The 21,658-nt window shown below is 31.2% G+C and overlaps 1 protein-coding gene across 1 annotated transcript; it reads left to right on the top strand.

The window, feature by feature from the left end:
* The first annotated feature begins 7,841 nt into the window (after window positions 1-7,841).
* LOC145335295 (fibroblast growth factor receptor-like 1) lies at window positions 7,842-18,022 on the top strand. Its single transcript, XM_080181032.1, has 5 exons — window positions 7,842-7,906; window positions 9,895-9,994; window positions 12,107-12,161; window positions 16,481-16,583; window positions 17,928-18,022. Exons 1-5 carry the CDS (start codon window positions 7,846-7,848, stop codon window positions 18,020-18,022), a joined length of 414 nt encoding a protein of 137 aa, XP_080037158.1. The 5' UTR covers window positions 7,842-7,845.
* Window positions 18,023-21,658: the final 3,636 nt, after the last annotated feature.

The following is a 21,658-nucleotide window of genomic DNA, read 5'->3' as shown; positions in this document are numbered from 1 at the left end:
GGTATAGGCATCTTAAAATATATAAATAAAGTGTGAGGTTTTTTTCACCCCTGAACTTTTTATTAATGAAAAACTTTCTGAACTGTGAATACCTCCTCAAGATAATTTAAAAACTTTATTTTGGGGCTATATAGAGCTTTATTGTAGACCATATCAGCTACCAATGCAATAGTATATTACTTTATAGGTTTTTTTCATCAGATAGCTTCCATGCTTTTAGAATAAAAAAACATTGTTATGATATATCGTAATAAGCATCTAAATTGGCCATTTGGTCACAATATACTAGTATTTGCTACGACACATTTTTGACTTATTTTGACTATTCCAATCTGAGAATAATCAGTTAAAAACAGGAAATTGTAATGAGTTACTATAGAAAGACAAACAATAAGAAAAACAAAATATTTATGATAGTTAAAGATTTTTAAAATGTGTTGTCAATTTATATGGAACTAGCGGCTACGCCCCTTGAGGCCTCTAGGGGACCTTGCGGAAGAGAGAGTCGAATTTAATAACCCAATTTCTTATTTTAGATTTTAAAAGAAAAAGTAAAAAAAAATTAGTGGGGGCGAAAATAGTTATAAACCTTCCCGGGACCTATGAGAAGCTACCCTGTTAAGGAGAACCCGATCGGTTCAGCGGTTAGCGAGATCCTTCGGTAAAAACACACAGACATCCAGTTACTTTAGTATTAGGATATACGTTTCATTTAGACAACTATAGCGGCTCCGTTCCAAGCATCTAGGGCTCTAACTTTGAAAGAAGAACAAAGGATAGAAAATAGACTAAATACATTATAAGACACTAGTGGCTTCGCCCCTAGCCTCTAGGGGCTTTGCCCCAAGAGGTATAATTACATCTTCTATTACTTACCCAGCAGAACGGATCACAAATTTTCGCACCTACCCAGCAGGAAAACATTTTGCGATTAAATTCGCGAAATTCGTAAAATTCGTAAATTTCGTAAAATTCGTAAAATTCGTAAAATTCGTAAAATTCATAAAATTCGTAAAATTTGTAAAAAAAAAAACAAAAAAAATGGGGGGGAGGTTTTTTTTTGGGGGGGGGGGGTTGGGGGTGTCCCACCCCCCAAGAAAATAGCTTAAAACCACCGCAGGACCAATAGGTACATTCCCTTAAGAGTAGAGCCCATTCGGTTCAGCGGTTACCGAGATCTTAAGCTTCAGACGGACAGACGGACAGGCGGACAGACAGACGGACAGACATCGTTCTACTTTGTATTATAGAAGATAATCCAAAATTAAATAACAAGTGGTGACTTTTCTTTGGAGGGCAGAGATAATCCCCCCCCCCCCCCCCCAAAAAAAAGTTTTTTTTTCTTTCCTAAATCCACGAGAAGCTTCACTGTAAAGGAACACCACAATTACATCAAATTTTTAGAAATTGTCTCTAGACTCTTTTAATTAACATTAAAGAAGTATAGTATCATGTTTTACTATTTATTTTCCAGATTTCATGTCCATTTTCTGTTGATTTCAAAGGTTCAATGCACCTAAATTATTGTTTTTAGAGATTTTGTATTTTCCCAAATTAAGATGTGGCCACATAATAAAACATATTTTGTCTCTTAATTATTAAAAGCATTGTAAAACTATGATTATAGCAATTGTGTAAAGCGTATATGGCTTTTATTTTTCTTCAATGTTAAAACTGTTAAACCTTAAGTAAAAGCAAAATGATGTCTGTTAACTGTTTGTAGCTTAGGATCAAGGTAATAGCTTGACTGATATGTTTCTCCTCTTCATTGGAGCTTCCCATAGGCCCAGGGAATATTTATAACTATTCCAAGAAGAATCACATCTATTAACCCCATATGACTTAAACAAATTACCTTTTTTTTTTTTAAAAAAACATAAAATTGTTAGTAAGGGTGTTTGGCTTACCAACCCCCAGCCACTTCCCTTCAACTGCAAAGTATTTAACCTACCCGTTTTATGGCCAGAGATGGGTTTTTGAAAGAAGAATGCCGCGTTTTTTCGACATGTTTTAGACCTGTCGTCTTCGTTCAATCAATCATTATTATGAAAATGCCTCGTAGGATTTAAACAGAGTATGCAACTTAGGAATTCAAAATTTGAAAATTATTATTTCAGCCATTTGCATAATGTTTAATAAAGCTCTAAAAAGATGCATTAAATAATATACAGCAAAAATGGATTGATTATTTATTTCTCTTCTAAAAAAGCCATACCAACAAAAGCGAAATAATGAAATAAATAGTTGTATACTCTGTTTAAATCTTACAGGGCCATTTCATAAAAATGATTGATTAAACGAAGACGACAGGTCTAAAAAATGTCGAAAAAACGCGGAATTCTTCTTTCAAAAACCCATATATGTTCTTTTATGTACTTTGGTACAAGCTAGGAAAGGCTAAAAATATCTCAAGTTCTAAAGAGGTAAAGTTAGGGTGAGCCATTTCTGTCGCCAAATGTTTCTGATCATCAAACGGCAAATTTAACAAGAATTCAAGGGGTCACTATAATGTTCTAAACTGTTATTTTACACCTAATCATAAAATCTATTTTGCTAATATGCAACAGCTTGCAGAAATAATAATTTGTGGAGCCAAAGGCACACCAAAAGTTGAACATTTAGCTTAGAAAATTTTTACACTACAGAAAAGCTAAAATTATGTTCAGACGAAAATACACAAAATTATTCCAACATAACATATCAAGTGGCTTCGCCCCTATATTCTAGCTCTTTGGCCCAAGAGTGAGGATGAAAATCTCTCATATATATTTTTTGCATCATAAATATGATAAAGAAGGAATAAACAAGGATTTTATTTTGAATATCAGAAATAGAAATATCCGGAATCAAGTAGAATCTCAAATAGTTAGTAATGTGGGTAGGTGTTTGACTGGTTGTCCAAAAGCCTAGGAAACTAGCTGAAATAATTGGTTTTCGTTTTTTTAGTAAGCTTAATATAGGTCTAGAACAAGAAAGATAGGTAGGTAGAGTCAATGCCTAATAAAACAAGGATGACAACATCCAAAAAAGCGAAGCTCTAAAATATCAGGACTAACGAACATTAACACTTGTAGAGTGTCAGAACTGAAAAATCAGAATATAAATGAACAAAATTGTTAGTAAATTTGGTTTGATTATTTTTAAGGACATACTAACACTTTTAGGACTTGTTTATAGAGATGCTTCGCCTATAACATTGTACTTTGTTGTCCCAGGAATCATTATTATAAAAATCAGAAAAATCGGATGATTTTATCACATACAATTCTTTTGTTTAAAAAGTTAAAAAATCAACATGCTTAAAATGGACGTACGGACATTCTGGTAACGAGTATAGAGTTGCTCCGCTTTTTAAACCGTGCCTAACTAGGTTTTAAAACGATAGGACAATTCTAATATGACTAAATTAACGAGCAAACTATTCGTCACGGACGTACGGACCGACCATAATTATATAAAAGCTTTGCTTTTAAAAAGAGTAATTTTCTCAATATATTAAAATTATAATAAGTAGAATTGACCAATGCCCTCTTGGGGCACAACCACTAGAGGAATGAAAGCATTATTGATTATTTCAACTTTGTCTCTACGTTAAATCTAAGGTTATAAGGAAGCTTTATATTGGTATTCAGCATGTTTTTAGCTGTTTTATATGAAGATGGTATGTAAGATGAAAAGGTTGAGGTATGTGTGAGTATACACTATACACAACACAAACCGCTTAAACTTTAACATTTAAACTTTAAATCAAAAAGAAACTCTACATTTTGGTCTTATTTGCTGCGAATGGTTTGTTTTCATATCCTGTATATTATGGAAGCTGGATGTAAATTGTGTTTGTGTATATGTACAAATGTGTGTTGGATATAATTATTGAGTGTGGTAATTCATTCTCATGATTATGACTCCGTGAAAACTGTTAGTAACCCCCCCCCCCCCCCATGATTTTAGGGGAATTTATTTTAATACATTCAGTTGAAAAAGGAGGCAAAATGGTATCTTTTTTAACAAATTTTATCTAATTCTGAATTTATGTATAGATTTGTACAACATTGTTTGAATACATTTTACTATAATTAGTAAAACTTAAGTGTATGAGTTTCCCTTTAAAGTTAAAGTTTAATGCTTCTTTGCTGTTTGCCACAGCAAACCTAGGCATTTGTAGATATGACAATGGAATATAATACAATCTGCCTCCAAATTATGTTTAGTTGAGTTCTGCTTTTACATTACAAATTAATGATAGGCTGTGCAACAGGGAAGAATAGTTGTATATTTAATAAAGCTACATTGATCTGTTTCCTTATTGCAACAAACTATATATTTATTTTGATAAATTAATGTGTTTTTATAAATAGGGGTCTTATTTTATATATATGAACCTATAGAAATTGATACCCTTTGGGGGTACGTATACCACAACTTCACAAGGTATATTTTAGTGAACCTGATGAAAATGCTTAAAGTCCCTCCAAAGAATATGACGTCATACGATAGAATAGCCAATGAGAGGCCAGCATAAATTTTACCATTGGTCAATTACAGTGTATACTGGCCTTTCATTGCCTAATCTATCGTATGACGTCATAATCTGTGGAGGGACTTTAATCATCTTCAACCTGATCCTCAATAACGTAAAAAGGCGAGGTACACAACAAGGTTTTACATGGTGTACCTGACAGGGGCGTCCAAGCTTTTTATTTTGGGGGGAGTAAAAATTTTTGAAGGGGGGGGGTAATTCGTATCTGGGGGGGGTAAAATGGCGCGCGAAGCGCGCCACAAATTTTTTTTACCCCCCCCCAAAATTTTTACCCCGGGGGTAAAATTTGCTTGGGGGGGTAATTACCCCCCCTGAAATCTGTTGGCAGGGGTAAATTTTTTTACCCCCCCCAAAATTTTTACCCCGGGGGTAAAATTTGCTTGAGGGGGTAATTACCACCCCTGAAATCTGTTGGCAGGGGTAAATTTAGTTTCCCCCCAAAATTTACCCCCAGGGTAAAATTTTTGGAGGGGGTAATTTAAATTTTATTAAATATATAGTATTAAAAGTGCGCGCGAAGCGCGCACCATTTTTTTTATTAGAGATTTTTTATTTGGGGGGGGGGGTAAATACCCCCTCCTAAATGGTTGGGGGTGCCTACGGCACCCCTAGGGTAAAGGGTAAATTTTAAATGGGGGGGGGGGGGGTAATCGCCCCATTACCCCCCCCCCCTTGGACGTCTATGTTACCTGAACCTAAATGACCTTCAAACAACAACAAGTACTTATTAAGTGTATTTGATCCTCAAAAATCTCTAGAGTACAGGTTTGTGTACCTAAACCTGGAAAACACTTGTAAACTAAGTTTTATGTTGCAATAAAATTGTTAGAGAGTCCTAATTGTAGTGAGCTTATTTTTTAATATAGGATATTTAAAATTATGAAAAATAGCCAATTTTACTCCAAAGTGATTTTATCTTGTTTAAACTTTTCTCTAATGATATTTTAACTTTGTAAATTGGCACAAAAATAGAAAACAAGTTTAAATTAGATGTTCCCACCTTTCCTGTGGAAAAATTATGTCAAATGGTTAACAAGAAGTTTTGGTAGTTCGAGTCTTAGCCTAAAACTACATCGCAATATTTTGACAAACCTTAGCTTTATCGACACGGTTGAGTAGCGGGACAAAGTGTCTCAAAAATCAGCCATGTGACGTCATAAAAATTAGGGATTGTCCATCTTTTTTTTAGAGACTTTCTTTCCCACTTCTCCTCTCATCTCCCTCGTTTTTATGACGTCACATGGCTGATGTTTGAGACACTTTTTCCCGCTACCACGGTTGACCTTTTATCGCACAATTATATTATTCTATGACTGACTGCAGTAAACAAAACCCCAAGAAAAGTAGTATTATGTTTTTATTGTTTATTTTAAAAGCATTTATGTAGAAACATATAGAGTTAGACCCAAAGTTTTGCCGTAATTAATGTTTAAACAGTAAGATTTTACTATTTTGTTTTTATAGAATATATAGGCACTTTAAAAATGTGGAAGTTTTTAGAACAAAAGAACTGTTGATTTTAATTGTATTATGTACTGGCCAAACTCCTAAAGCTGTCAATCAATTTTTGTCCTGAATAATGTTTTAGAAGTTTTGAAGCATTTTCTATTATTAACAGGGCTAAGGGATATTAAAACTTAACAGTAAAGCAAAGATCGATATTGAATAAAAGGGTACAAGAGTTCATAAATGACCTATACCTAACAGAGCGTAATTCCAACAACATGAAAACTAGATTTGGATGTTAATGGGTCAGGGGGGAATATACAATGGCACTTTGTTAAATATTTTTATCATTGGGTACTATAGTCAGACTATCAGTTTGAATATAAGTACCTTGATATTATCCAACAAAAAGGCAATTTTCACATTATTCTAACGCATTGAACCGACCTATAACCGTATTTGATAGCCTGTTTTTATTAATCTCTGTTTTTCCCTCTCTCAATCCCTGAAATAATTGTCAATGTTTGAAGTTTTGAAATAAACTTTACCAAAATGCATTTATAACTTTATTACAACATTTTTGAGATCGACATCGTTGTATTAGACTTTATTAGACGTTTATAGAAATAAGAGGCAGTTCAGCTTTTAAATCTAATCTGAAATACCCTAAAATTTAGGATATTTTGTCGAGGTAAACTCGGAGTAAAATGGTATAAGGATATAGCCAAAGACAAATAAATACATGTAAATAAAAGAAAGAGTGGATGTAGATTAAGATTTTAAAAATTATTTTCTTACAACAGTTAGTCATTTATGTCTCATGTCCCCGATAAGAAAACGATTGGGTTTAGAAGAATGGTACGGTCATGCGTCTTGCGTTATATTGGAAGGTTTACGCAAATTTCAAATCTTAGTTTTCGCCGTTTGATTTACTATTTTTCTCTATAAGATAAAAGCGATGCTTGCTAGATTATCTAATTCGGTAAAATATAAAAGATAAATTTTTCTCAAATCGCCAAATCGGGGGTTTGAAATTTGCGAACCCTTCCAATCTGAAAGTGGGGAAGAGAATAAGGGATAGATAGAACATTGGACTGTAATACATACCTGTACCTAAAGTTTTATAAATAATCTTCTTAGCCAAAAAAATTCTACAGAAGGGATAATTTTTGTTATGATCATTGAGGATGTATACCACTTTATCATCCATCTTCTTATCCCTTAATATGACTTAATTAAATTGCTGGATGGTTATGATTATTAGTTTATAAGTATGATTATCCCAATCCAAGCCAGTTGCAAAATTTGCTGTAGGTGCACTATTCTCTCTCTATTCTATATTCACTCAATAAAGAGCATAGGCATGTTTTAGAGAACTTTATATACAAAATCACAAAGATAAAAGGCCTGTTATAGCTTTTTGTCTTTATGTTACATTATAGTGTTAGATATTTGTAGAAACCACTATAAAAAGTTTACAATTTCATTGTGGAAGTTCACTTGGCTTGTCAGAACAAGGTATTCAAAAGATGTGCAATCACTGACGCATAAGTAGGGATCTACAGGGATAAGAAAATGGCCGATAAATTAATGAACTTCCTCTATGATGATACACAAAATTACCTCTTCTGCAGATTACAGCTAGTGGTTAAAACATTTGGACACCCAACTAAAGAACTAACCAATTAAAATTGAATAAAAGTTTCATATGTAACATAGAAATGATTCACCCCTCTCCCCACCCCAAAAAAAAAAGTTAAATCCAACAGTGGATTAATACGAAACTTTCTTAAACCTTGTAGCCATTATGTATTACTGTTTAAAAAGGCATAATTTGTGTTTCCTTTTCAGATATAATAATGCTAAATCTAGTGGATTTAATTTTGAGGAATATAATCTCTATAACAGTTTTATTTCAAAGTAAGTACAAAAAAGTTAATGATTAAATTAGGAAGAGCAACAAAAATAAGCTAACAGTTATTTCAAATAATAATAAAATAAAAGTTATAAGAAAATAAAATAGAATTAGTTTAAGGTAGTATATTTTAGGAGCTGTATTTATTTTGTAGGATTGATCCAACCTAACCAAAAAAAACTTACACAGAACTTAGGTAAAGCTTCACGTATTAGAAAAATCAACAAGTTGAGTACTTTATGAGATTTGAGCAACAGATAAACTGACTGTTTACCTCATTTATAAAAGGATTTACCCCAAAAAAAGTCTGATAACTTAAATTTCTAGTCAATTAGTTACGGTTCCGTTTACATATACTGTGATTTTATTATGTCTAAAATAGATACCCCCACAGGCTAGGGTAGCAAACACTATTAGTAATATATTGAATTAATAACAAAAAAGTTACATTGTTTAAAACAATAAAATTATTCTCTACATTTGAAAATATTCAATTTGCAAAATGAAATATACTTTTTATGAGCCTAATCTTTAAAGGAATAAAAAGATCCCTTGCAAGGTTGAAATCAATTAGACGCTAAAATCAAATCAAATAAAAACTGTGTGCTAAAAAGTACATTAACCTTATTTTTGCCTTATTTAGTGTGAGGTTCAAACCATGATTGTAGAGAATTTATTTTTACAAATTATTTTTTAACAATTTTTAAGTAACGAACTATGTTTTATGGCGTAGCTATTTGCTTTCATGAATTATTCTATTTTTCATAACGTTCAAATAATGTCAGTTTTATTATATGGGTGTAAGGATAAGTAAATGGGATTTATTCAATTTGAGGGAGGGGGATGTAGGAATGTCCAAGGGGGTGTAGAGGGGTGAATACCCCCCTTCAAATAAAATAAACTAAGACGTTCTTTCTTTTATGATATAAAGATTAACCCCCCAAATTTTAATTTTCAATTTTTTAAATTTTAACATGGACCTATGAGAAGCTTCACTGTAAAAAAGAAAAATAGCGATTACCAAGATCCTTTAGTATACAGACACAGATCCTGTAACTTTTAGATAAGGATTTATAGAACAAGAACAATAACTGCCTACAGGAGAGATGCTTTTTGAATAAAAGTGAATAAATTATAATTAAAATACATTTTGAGAAACAAAGGGTAAAATAGAAAGGGAATACGATGGGGAAGCGAAAAAGAAAGTGAAAGAGAGATAATGAATAGGAAAAAGAGATAATATGAGAATTTTGGGGAGATAGAGATCAAGTTATCAAAATAGTGTAAAGTCAAATAGTGTAAAGATAGACGGACAGACAAAAAAAGTCACATATATTGTAGCTGTGATCTTGTTCTGGCTGCGTTACCAATGGGTTAGATTGAAAATTTTCTAACTTCTTTCCTCTCCCTTTATCCCTGCAAATAATTTAAGTTTTATGATCCTGGAAATTAAAGTAAACATAAGATATCATTAAACTAGAATTGCCAATTTCATATTTTATTTTGCAAATACTTTTATTATATTAACATTTTATACCATTTTCAAATATTTGTAAATGTACAATTGTAACTATGATTACATTTGGTTCATATTTAAGTTTTTTTTTTATATTTGACACTTTAGATGGCAACAGAGGTATTTTTGGGAACCAAAATTGCATATCTAATAGAAGCAGGAATCGGCAGCTGAACGTCAGCCGCGACGAAGCCCCAAATTTGAACCTGTTTTGATGATTTTGAAAATTTCTAAAATTTGAATTTACATTGGGGCCGGGCAGGTTTATACTTCCAGCTGATTTTTAAAACTTGTATAAGGTTGACTTCTTTTAGGATTATAGGCGGCTGCCGAGCACCTGATAAGGTTTAAGTATAACATGTAAGCTTTTCTAATAATTGATTATTTTTCTATCATACTTGTTATATATCCATCATATCAATATATCATATCTATCTATCTATAATAGTAAGCCATATTTATTCTATCAAATTTCAGTGTTGATATGCGAAGGTGGTGGACGGGTGGATGACAAAAACCCGCCAGTTGCTCAATCACCAGTGGTTAGAGTGGTCGCTAATATTGGCGAAGATGTTAGGTATGTATTTTCTTCCTGGTGTTCTTTCACTTCCGCATATTACCATATCCGAATAGCGCACTGTATATTGTAAAAAGGCATCATAACAAATGAATTTACAAACATTATATTTTTTGTTGAAAACAACTAAAGCAAACTGAAAATATGCATCTACTTCAGAACGAAGAGCCTTTAGTTTTAAAATTGTATATTTCTTCTAAAAGGCAATTTTCTTAAAAATTTTAAGGACCTAAAATAAAGGTTGCTAAATAATAGCTACTACAAAGGTAAAAGAAGTAAAGAAGTAAAACCACACCAATATTTTTGCACTCTAGCTGCTATAGAAGAGAGATAGCGTTCTCCCCCCCCCCCCCTCCTCCAATAAAAGTCTATAGTGCTAAGGGTCAAATAAGGCAAAGGGTTAAAAAAGAATTTGACTTTGAATTTCAAATAAAATTCAGATCACAATTGTCCTTTAAGTTATATAAGGCCAAGAAATATATTTTTCCAATATATCTTTTATTTGATGTGTCATCACTTTCACATATTTTCATAACTTAAAATTCATTTATATCCATAAAACAAGAATGATAACATCAATAAAAGCAAAGGTCAACAAATAAAATGTAGAGTCTCATTATTTTGAAGTTTGAACGAAAATTCGGTAAAAGTATATCCCAAAACAAAAGCAAAATTTTAAAATGCCTACGTTAATAATAAGAACTATCCGTAAAATTCGGCGGACGGACCAGGCCTAAATGTATAAAAGCTTCGTCTTTAAAATTACAATGAAAGAAAAATCAGAGTGGTTTCTTTGAGTGAAGTTAAGAGTTGGGCAATTTGTTTGTTTTTATTTTCAGTTTCGAAGATTTTATGATTTTATTTAGCAGAAGTGATAGCTAACAACCAAATTTTTCCTATATATTCTATACGTAAAATATTCTTTTTTTTGGGAAATGTTATTTACTGTGCCGTTCTATCTTATAATTTTTTTAGTGAAGATTCTCGAAGCTAATATATTTGAAAACTGAATCATTTTAGATAGCCTTTTTGTTAATGTTCATTTTTACGGAATTTTGAGCTTCGCTTTTATTGATTTTTCATCCTTGTTTATATACAGAAAATTATGTGTTTTTTCTTATATGAAAAGGTTATAATATAATCTGAATGTAAAAAAAAAATATCCAATTAGTCTAGTAATCAAATATTAGTCTATATATTAGTGTCTTCGTTTTCATACAACATTTCTGGATGATTTAATCATTATACATGTATGTATATGAATCTTAATTTTACTTTCTTTAAAAACTGGACCGAAAATTTTGGAAAAAATGTCATCTCTAGCCTTTGCGGGGCTCTATCCCTACGGGGTACTTTTACTGTGGGACTTCTAACCTTAACTTAACTAAATCTAACCTAAATAAAAAATAAAATGTTCATCGTCCCAACCTTACAGTTTATGCCTGTAAAAGGTTAAAAAAGTCCAGATTAATTTAACTACCATTGATCTATCCGTATCTTCTCTTCTAAACATTTAACCATATTATATAAATTCGATAGTTTGGAGTTTTGAACTATTCAAAACATTTACAAAGAATTTAATAAATATATATTTCGTAGCGGGACAAAGTGTCTGAAAAATCAGCCATGTGACGTCATAAAAAAGGGATACGAGAGGAAAAGTGAGAAAGATAACCCCTAAAAAAGAGATGGCATACACTCATTTTTATGACGTCACATGGCGGATTTTTTAGACACTTTGTCCCGCTACTATATTTCTTTCGGGGACATGTTAATAGCGCCTAAAGATAATTTGGTATTAGTAAAAGCGAAGCTTTGCTATGACTAGAATCACCTTATGATTTTAGAGCTTCGCTGTTATGGATGATGTCATCCTTGTTATAAGATTTTAAACTATAACATGTAAATTGTAAAATGGTGCGAAAAAGTACTGTCGTACGCTTTTATAAAGTCAAAAGAACATTTATCTTTTAAAAAATCATGAAACAGCAGTTTTACACACCGACTATCTTGCCCTGAATAGAGGGGTTTTAAAGGTTTTTTTTTCACCCCAACTACCCAATAAAAAAACTTTTAGCTTTTACTTAAATATAACTGAAATTTTGTTTTCAGAATATCCTGTCCAATAGACAGCGGACCCTCTCTTTACTTTGAATGGAGCAAGAAGGTAAATCTTAAATTTAATTTTTAAAAAAATAATGATACACAAAACTTTTAAAGTTTCTTTGTCTGTCAGTACTTTTAAAATTTTGAACTTCTGCATTTTTCTATCCATATATTGTTTGGTTAATTTGAGTTGGTGTATGTATATTCTTGTTTGTGTGTCTGTTGAATCTACTGCAATTATATTATATTTAAATTCTAAAATTATTAAAAACTAACAATGACCGATTTTGCCTTTAGGATGCAACGAACATTTCGATTTTATAACATTTTTCTGTGAGTCGCAACTGTACTTAATAATACATGTAATTTTACTATAAATGTCACACGCCTAAATTTCTAGCATGATAGATCGTTTTCTATTTTTTTTTAACAATTTTGTGAAAATATACGTTTACTCTAATTTACTTGATTTAAAATTAGGTGCATAAGAAAATTAATATAAAAGTAGATAAATTCAGTCTATTAAAACTTATATAGTATTAAATAAATTTTGTCAAAAACTGGTCAAATTGGACCATCGACTTTGAAGCCTTTTATTTTAAAAATACTTCTCAAAGGCGTACATACGGAAATCACTAATGATGGTATAGCTTCATTATCAAACAAAATCGGCTACTAGGCTTCTAGGACCTTTCAGGAGGGGGGGGGGGGGGGGTGATGAAGAGTGTAGTAGAACCCCAATTTCAATTTTCAATTTTATTTTTTAAAAGGCAAATAAATCAATTTTTTACTAGGGTAGATTTTTCTTGAGATGATGGATGGCGGTACTCCTAAAACAAAATAGCTAATTACTTTCTCATGAACCATGAAAAGTTTCTCTGTGAAGAAAAACCATATTCGTTCGGCGGTTAGCTAGATCCTTCAGCACAGATACACAGACACAAATCCTTATAAGAACATTTTTAAAGAAAAATTTCAAATTTTGCTACTTTTATTCGCATAACTTTGTTTTGCTGTCTGACTTATTCAATTAATTTCAAAGTTTTGTTAGTAATTGCACTTTTTATAACTAAATCTAATTCCAAACTTAATCCAACCGTTTTCCCCTTTTTTATAAAGCAAAGCTTTTATATAAACAGTTATTATACGCCAGAGCGCCTGTAAAAAATATGGATTTTAAGGGATAAAACAATGATGATTCACAAAATTACCTGCTCTTTATATTTTAATTAGTGGTTTAAACGTTTAGACACACCACATTATGAACACACTAGTCAAAAAAGTTCCAACAGTGGTTGAGTTAACGAATAAGAAAAAGTTATTATAAAACTTTGGGAACTAGTGTAATAAATATTCCAATTATCCTTTGTTTTAGTGGTTTATTATTCCAGGGTTGTTTAATTTTAACCTAAATATTTAAAGCGTAGCTTCTATAGAGTTTAACTTTGCATAAAAAGGCTTATAAGAGCTTTAAGCTTATAACAACAACGAGATTAATTCGAGAAAAAATCACGAATCCTGTACGTGATTTTCAGCTGTCGTTGGGGGGAAACACATAGTAAAATTGACTACCTCTTTTTCTGCCCCCAAATATTATTTTAGATTTATTTCGCTTGTTGGCTCTATCTTATTCCTGAGCTGGATCTTTTAATCATTTTAATGGTGATTTAGATCGGGGTTTCGCGAAATTTCAGCCAATCACAGCGCGGCATTTTTAAAATAAGAGCGAAGCCTCACTTAAATTAATATCCCTTAGTTACTAGAATTTATCTAAAAAAAATAGCAAAAGAAAACTAATACTAACCAAAAATATTTTTCTTTTTATTTAATTCTTAAAGTGCAGATTTTCTTACGGGATCTAACATAATTAGATAGAACTAAATAAATGAAACAAAGAAACAAAGCCAAGTAAAGTGTATTCCTTATCTAATTTTCTTTATTGAAAACGAATCCGTACTTAATGCATTTTTGTAGCACAGCTACTCTATTACTATGGTTGATCCCAACGTGGGTTTTAGGCTATTTCTTTGCTTTCCTTCGAAACAGTACTTCTTGAAGTTAGTGGGGAACCTAGAAAAAGTGGCTGACTCAGATTATGACGTTAAAAAAATTAACCAATGAGAGGCCAGTATACACTGTAATTGACCAATGGTTAAAATTTATAGTGGCCTCTCATTAGTTAATTTTTTTGACGTCATAATCTGAGTCAGCCACTTTTACTAGGTTCTTAGTGGGTCTAGATAAGGAACTACCAACTTTTCATTAACGCTGAAACAAACAAATTTTATACAATTTCGCGCCATTGAAAAATAATCATTATTCAGATAAAGTATATTGTTTTCTACAGTTTAGTATCCGGGTAAGTCTTTGTTTCCAATTGAATTATCCCTGTCCTCCCTATCAAACAATAAAGCTTTTAATAGTTTATATCGAACTAGCGGATTCGCCCCTAGCCTCTAGGGGCTTCGCCCTATGAGGCAAGGGAAGTCAACCCTCCTACCCCCCAAGGAAATAGCCTAAAACCAACCCAGGACAAGTAGGTATTTTCCCTGAAGAGTAGAATCCGATCGGTTCAGTGGTTACCAAGATCTTAAGGGACAGACAGACGGACGGACAGACATTGAGCTACTTTGTATTATAGATATGTAAGGCAACGAGTAAAAGTGGTGATAGTTGACATATTATCGACTGATCGTTATGATTATAGTTCTAATGTCGATTATATTACATCAAATAAAAGTTGCAACTGCTGATATGTAAATGATATCTAATATTGACATTAATACTCTTTTTTTGATATAATAACAGCATAAAAGTTAGTCAGGGGTATTCTGTATTATCTAATTGTTTGAATTTCTATTGTTTTAATGCATATAAGTGCACAAGTACTTAAAGCCAAAGGTGTTCCTGTAAAAAACAAATTAGAAGTAACTCTCTATATTTAGCTAATTGAACATACTTGTTTCTATGAAGTGAATATTAACGCGGTCAATTATGTCTTGAGGTCTTAACTGTGTATGGTAGTGAGTTTCGCCTGTTTTTGGCCAAGGGATACCCCCTAGTCTAACTATTATTGTTGCGCATCTGACATGGCATGTAACTTAGATCCCCACCTACCTATAAATTTAAAGTTAAGGAGGCCGTATAATAATTTTTTTTATCATACTAAATTCATGTTTAAGGCTATTTTTCGTCATAATGTTTTAACATTCTGCATTAGTCAATGAGCACATTCATACATACACTCGTAGATAAATATCAGGAATATTTAGGATAAGACATTTAAGAAAAATCTTTACTCAAAAATTAAGATAATATTAAAATACTTTTGTTCTTGTTTATCCATAATGTGGATCATTTGATTTGTTACTTTTGAAATTTGAGTGATATTATTCAACAACAAAAACTAAAATTAAAATGACTGATGGAAAAATCGGCGGTTAAAATTTATCATTTGTAATCCAAATCCCTTACTTCATGTTAGAATATAGGACTTTGGATGACATATGAAAATATTTATGTAAGAGTATGCATTTATTATCTAATAGTAATATAATGAGCGTGTGTGTGTCTGTGTGTTTGCATTTTAGATAATTAGTTTGTCAATTAGTCAATTTATCTGTCCAGTGTTGGAAATTTCAAAACCATTTATATAATTTTCTAACTGGTATTTAAATACTATTCTAAATGAATCAATTAGTTTCCATTCTTGAATTGTTAAAAGGATGAGATGGTATGTAAAGTTATATTCCTCTTTATGAATTAAAAGTCAGCAGTCAAATTATTTCAACTACGGGGTTATTGCTTGCCTAGTTTTAAACAATTAAACAATAATTAAAGGATTAAATTCAGTCCTAGTATAAAAAGTAGTTTTGTCTGCAGAGAATTTTGAATGTTTTGAGAATTCCTGAGCCTATGTCAGGGAAGCTTCAAAATTGTCATGGAATGGTTGTATGCTATTTCTGCCCTTCTCTACCTTATTGAATACAAAGCTCCAAGATCCTAGAGCTTAACCGCAAGTTTAAAAAAAGGATTAGCCTTAACAGAACATAAAATAAACTAAAACACTTACAGACAATTGTTAAATTTACGCCAGCCAATATTAAAATAGAATAATTTATGTATTGATATAATTAACAAAACTATTTTGAATAAAGTGAAACTTTTAGGAAAGAAAATTGGAATCGTGGATTATCAAGAGACTAAAATCCTCAAAATTCACCGCTAAATTTCTTACTTAAAACAAAAATACTGAAAGATATATTAAAATGGTCTCAGTCTATTATTTTTATTTATTAGGGGTATATTTTGAGTCCATCCCATTTTAATTGAGTGCTTAAAATTTTCATAAAATTTGATAATCACTTATTCTTAATTTAGGGCCAGATTATCGACTATACCTGGGCGAAATACAAGACCCACAGAAAATATCTGAAAATCAAGAGTTTCTCTTCGGATGACTCGGGAATTTACATCTGTAAAGGTTAGTATTAATTTAGTATTAGTAGTATTATTGGAGCAATTTACTACAAAGTGACTCGTTAAACATTAACCCCCTCCCATGAAATAAATTGAAAATAATCCAGTGCAGTGGGGGAGAGGTTTCTAGTTTGATTGTTTAGGTCAGGTTAGGTTAAGACCCCGCATGGGTAAGGCATTACGAGGAAAATATCCTTCCCTCCTTGTCTTAATTTATTTTGAAATAACGGTTTCAGTGCTTATTTGGCTGTTGTTTGAATCCCCAACTGTGATGCGAAGTATCTCTAAAGTTACTCAGGTCTCACACACTAAATGTAAAAGAGCAAGATCAAATATATCCAAATGCAAATTTAGGCCTGAAAGTCAAAGCACTTTTTTGGCATGTAAGAATTGTTGGATCATAATAAAACTTGTTTTTTTTTATGCGATCTGTAGTTTCCTAACTTCTTTGTTGTTGAATAACAACCGTTCGTTTATCTGTGAACGATACTTATAATATATAGATTAATTTTAGAAATAAAAATTCAATATGATAAAATAGCTAAAACATGTCATTGCTGCTTTAAAAATAACATTATCATTGTTATTTTTAGTTTGAAAAATCTGCAAATCACGAAAACCTCATTAATTTGTATGTGTTTAATATGCTATTCACGTAGAAATATAATATTAACAAGGATGACAACATCCATGAAAACATAAACATGGACAGATAAATATATCTGATATGTAGTAAATAGTTCTTATAAAGAAAATATGTAATGGTTAAAAAGGACACAATAAATGAATAAAGTACAATATTTAAAATGAATGGAGATTTATGTTATATTTATTATTTATGTTTAAATGTTTCTTAAGATTATACTAGACTGTCTAAAAATCAGCGTTGATCTTAAATAACTTCTTATTTATTGAAGATTGCTTATTTGCAATTCTTATAAGCGTAACTACTGTATAACTAAGGTATGTACAATTAATGCATTAAGTTTAGTTACTTTTTAACTAATATATAACCTTTCATAAAAACTCAACTATAAGATTCTGTATTATAAATTACTTAAATTCCCTGTTTTTTTTTAAGGATTAATGGAATCCTCTTTCATTATTTTAATTTTTAAGCGAAAAGTTATATAAATGAAGTTTTTTTCTTTTATAGGCTACTATCCCTAACCAAAATTTACCCAAAATAAGCATTACATCACATTATTACACTTAAAACAGTCCGTTTCTTGTCCTAATTCGAGAAAAAGTGCCTAAAAATGGTATGAAAAAATTCTATGCATTATATTCAATATTGCTAGCTTCTTATTGCTGTTTTATTATTGAACATAATTATACCTTATTCCAGGTATAAACGGATTCGGATCAACGGAAGTACGAGTAGAGCTATATGCTGCAGATGATCAGAACACAAAAGGAAATATCAAAGTTATTATCAAATAAAAAAAAGGATCGAACTTTTCTGTCTTAGCAGCATAAGCGTAAATGATAGCGTACCTGTCTGTTGTTGGGGTGGAGTTGGGTTCGAGCCTGAACCATACCGCGTCATACTATAGACGTTTAAAACAGTACCTTCTACTGAGATGTCTTGCATGTGACACTAATGGGGAGAGTAGAAGAAATACCATAGCCTGTTAACAGGCGTAACTAGACAATACTAAACAATTGTCTTGTAAGCAAATGGTTGGTTGTCTGCTGGATGTTATTAACCAAATATCCTAAATTGGGCGTTAAAATCCCTTCCCAATTTTGTGTTTTTTTTTTTTAAAGAAAGAACCCATTTGAGTCAAATATAACAGACCATATTAATTTAATTGATTTATGAGTTAAGAGGAAAACATGAAATATATATAATGCTAAGCACCTTTTATATTTGATGTTTAAAGATTTTCAGGACAAAATATAAATCTCATAAATTTTAAATCTCACAAACAAAATCAAATATGGAATAACTTGAAAGTTATTCAGAAATCCAATTTCTTTAATCCAATTATGAAAATGTATTTGCAAAATTTTCAGGTTTTAGCTGGAAATAGGATAAAAATGTTTGAAAATGAAAATAATATCGATTTTGGAAGTAAAATCTGCTATAAGTTTGTTAAATTTAAAGTAAAAAACTAATTCTTGATCAAAATGATTCTTAAATAAATAATACTGCAGAGTATTTTAATATTCAAACATATATAGTTTATTTGACATGCAGAAATGTTTAAATAAATAAGTTTCCTACACCTTTTAATTGTTTACTAATTTTTATTATCAAAGGAATAAATTCTTATAAAATAGAATTTCAGTGAAATAGATTTTATCTAAAGTGTCGTATCCCTGCATCTCTGAGTAATCCTTTATTGGAAATTAAGGTTATGTAGGCAAAAGTTACAGAAATGCACAAAAAAAACACGGTGGAAAAATTTTAAGAATTGGGATAAAAAATTCGTAGAAATTATATGCTAGTCTAAATCATTTTCACACATTGATCTGAATATTTTGTCCAGAAGAAGCAAAGAATTATTTCACAGTTTTTAGTACTTTTTCAAAAGCAGCTTTCACAAAATTTAAGGTAATCAAATAATGTTTCTCTGACTTTAGTAAAATATTTGAATTTGAAATGATCATAAACAGTTTGGTTATCTAAAAACATGTCTAATTGACTATTATCACATTTGACTAGCAGAATAATTAGAGGCAGCCACAGTTTTTCTTCAGTTTTCATATCCTTTTTCTAATTAATAACAACTTTGACACAATTAGAAGTAGCTCCCGTTTTCTCAGAAGAAACTCTGAATAAAAATATTCTCTACAAGAAATTGGTGGGGGAAAAATTTGCCCTTTCATGTCGGGCTTTAGGTAAGCTTATCATTGTTTTTTTTTATCTTTTAAATAAAAGGATGTTTATGGTATGTCTGTTGGTTCGTACATGATTTATTTCTATCCCTATAGTTAGAAACAAAATATTGGTATACATCTCAAGTTAAAGTCAGAACTTTGTATTGCACATATTGTAGAAAAAAATAATAATAATTAAATTTTTTGCCCTCCCCTAGATATTTCGTGTAATGCATTATAAAAATTATATTTTTAAAAATGTACATAACTAAACCTGCGGAAGGTTAAAATATGGGGTGTCTTATGCCCTTCTAACCTTACTTAACATATTAAAAAAAACATCAACATTATAATTGTTTCATTAAGGATTGTTTGCAGTCAAATTCAGGTTTATGTCAAATTTCTAAGAAAAATTAACAGAAATCCTATTATATAGAGTAGTAAGTTTTTTTGTCTGTAGCGAAGGATCTCGCTAACATCTGAACCGATATGGTTTTCCTTTACAGTTTATAACTATTTTGGGAGAGGGTACCACAGCCCTCATAAAAGAAATCGCCCCTAGAAAAAATAACTACCTCAAAATTTTTGTTTAATTTTTTAAACTTTAATTAAAAATAGGGGGAGGAGTGGGTTTAATTCTACCGTAAGTGTCCCTAGAGGCTTCTAGGGGCTTGGCCGCTAGTATTTTTATATTTTAGGAGTTCCTCCTCCCAACATAACGTGGTCCTACAACGACAAGAAAATATCAAATAACCCAGGAAAATTCATAGTTTAGCCGCTGTTTACGTATTTGTCCTTGTTTACATAGTTGTAATTTGTGTGTGTTAACCCTTAAAATTATGGTGCCAAAGTACATGAAAGATTTGGACCAGACCTCAAATGGATTATTTGGAGTGTGTCTTCAATACTGTATATTATTGCATATACACAATAGCAAATGTTTTAAACTTTTGGGTGGAGAGACTAAGGAGAATGATAGATTTAACTCCCAAACGTTTAGAGCTAACATAAGACAGAACGATTTATAAATGTTATGTTAGAAATAGAATAAAAGAAAAAGAGTCAATAAAAGACACAATAAAATCAAATAAAACGGAGCATTTAATTCCTGGCTCTTTAGACATAATTAAATGATAAAGCATAAATTATGGAGCATCTATTGGAACATTGTGAACTCAATAATTAGTATAACCATACAGACAAAGTTTGTCTATTAGCTGCCAAATATCTAGGACAAGAACATTATCCAAAAAATAAATTAATTTACATTTTTTATATTCCTTTATAGCAATGAGAGTTTGTTATTAAACAGCTAAATTCTCTTTTTATATACAAATTGTGCTTGTTCAAATCAATAGTGAACTATTTTTGTTGCACACATTTTATCCTTGTTTTCTATAAATATTAAAGGCTGCGTGCCTTGAGATCTCAAGGGGCATTTTAAAAAGAGGAGGGGGAAGGGAAACAAGAAAAAGAACATATGTTAGGGCTCAATGTAAAGGAGTTCCATATCAGTCCATCCCCGAACGTCCTATGGGGGAGTTATATAGTTACCCCCCCCCCCTTCTTCCATAACCTATGAAAACTTACATTTTACTCCCCTCCCCCAAAATAAAAAGCTTAAACGTCTTTAGGTCCCTCTTTTGATACAGACAGATAACCTTTCTCTTTTTTCTTATAAGAATTGTCTCTGTGTAAAAGTGGCAAGTGCCAATTTTCTTGGAATAATGAATATTTGAGACGATCATTATCAGTATGGTTTTCTACAATCTTTAATAGTCATTTTGTTATTAGCAAAGCGACTCTTTATATGTAAAGCAGCTTATAGTGCCTAATCAAACATGACGTCATACAATACAATTTTACAAATGCCTAATGATAGGCCATTATACATTTTACCATTAGTTAATATAAAAGTATACTGGCCTATCATTGGTCAATTGTATTAATGACGTCATTTTTTATTTTGTCTGCAATAATTAGTTTCACGAAAGAATAAACTTTCTTGTCGTTTTTCTTAGTTTTATTGGCTAGCGGCTACACCCATAGCCTACTGGGAAATTAATTAAAAAACAACTTGACACAATAATAAATATATTTTTGCATTGATAAGAATAAAATATAAATTTATTCTTATTTTTATTAGCTTTTTTATTCAGAAGTTAAAGTAGAAAACAAAAACGATAGTTTATACTAGATTTTAGCGAGAATATAACTTAATTTAGATTTAGAAAGTGGATTTTAACGTTAAAG

The sequence above is a fragment of the Acartia tonsa genome, chromosome 13 (assembly GCF_053477335.1).
Source record: "Acartia tonsa isolate MP-2025a chromosome 13, ASM5347733v1, whole genome shotgun sequence".
Taxonomy (NCBI): domain Eukaryota; kingdom Metazoa; phylum Arthropoda; class Copepoda; order Calanoida; family Acartiidae; genus Acartia; species Acartia tonsa.
This window is presented reverse-complemented; position numbering and strand designations above follow the sequence as displayed.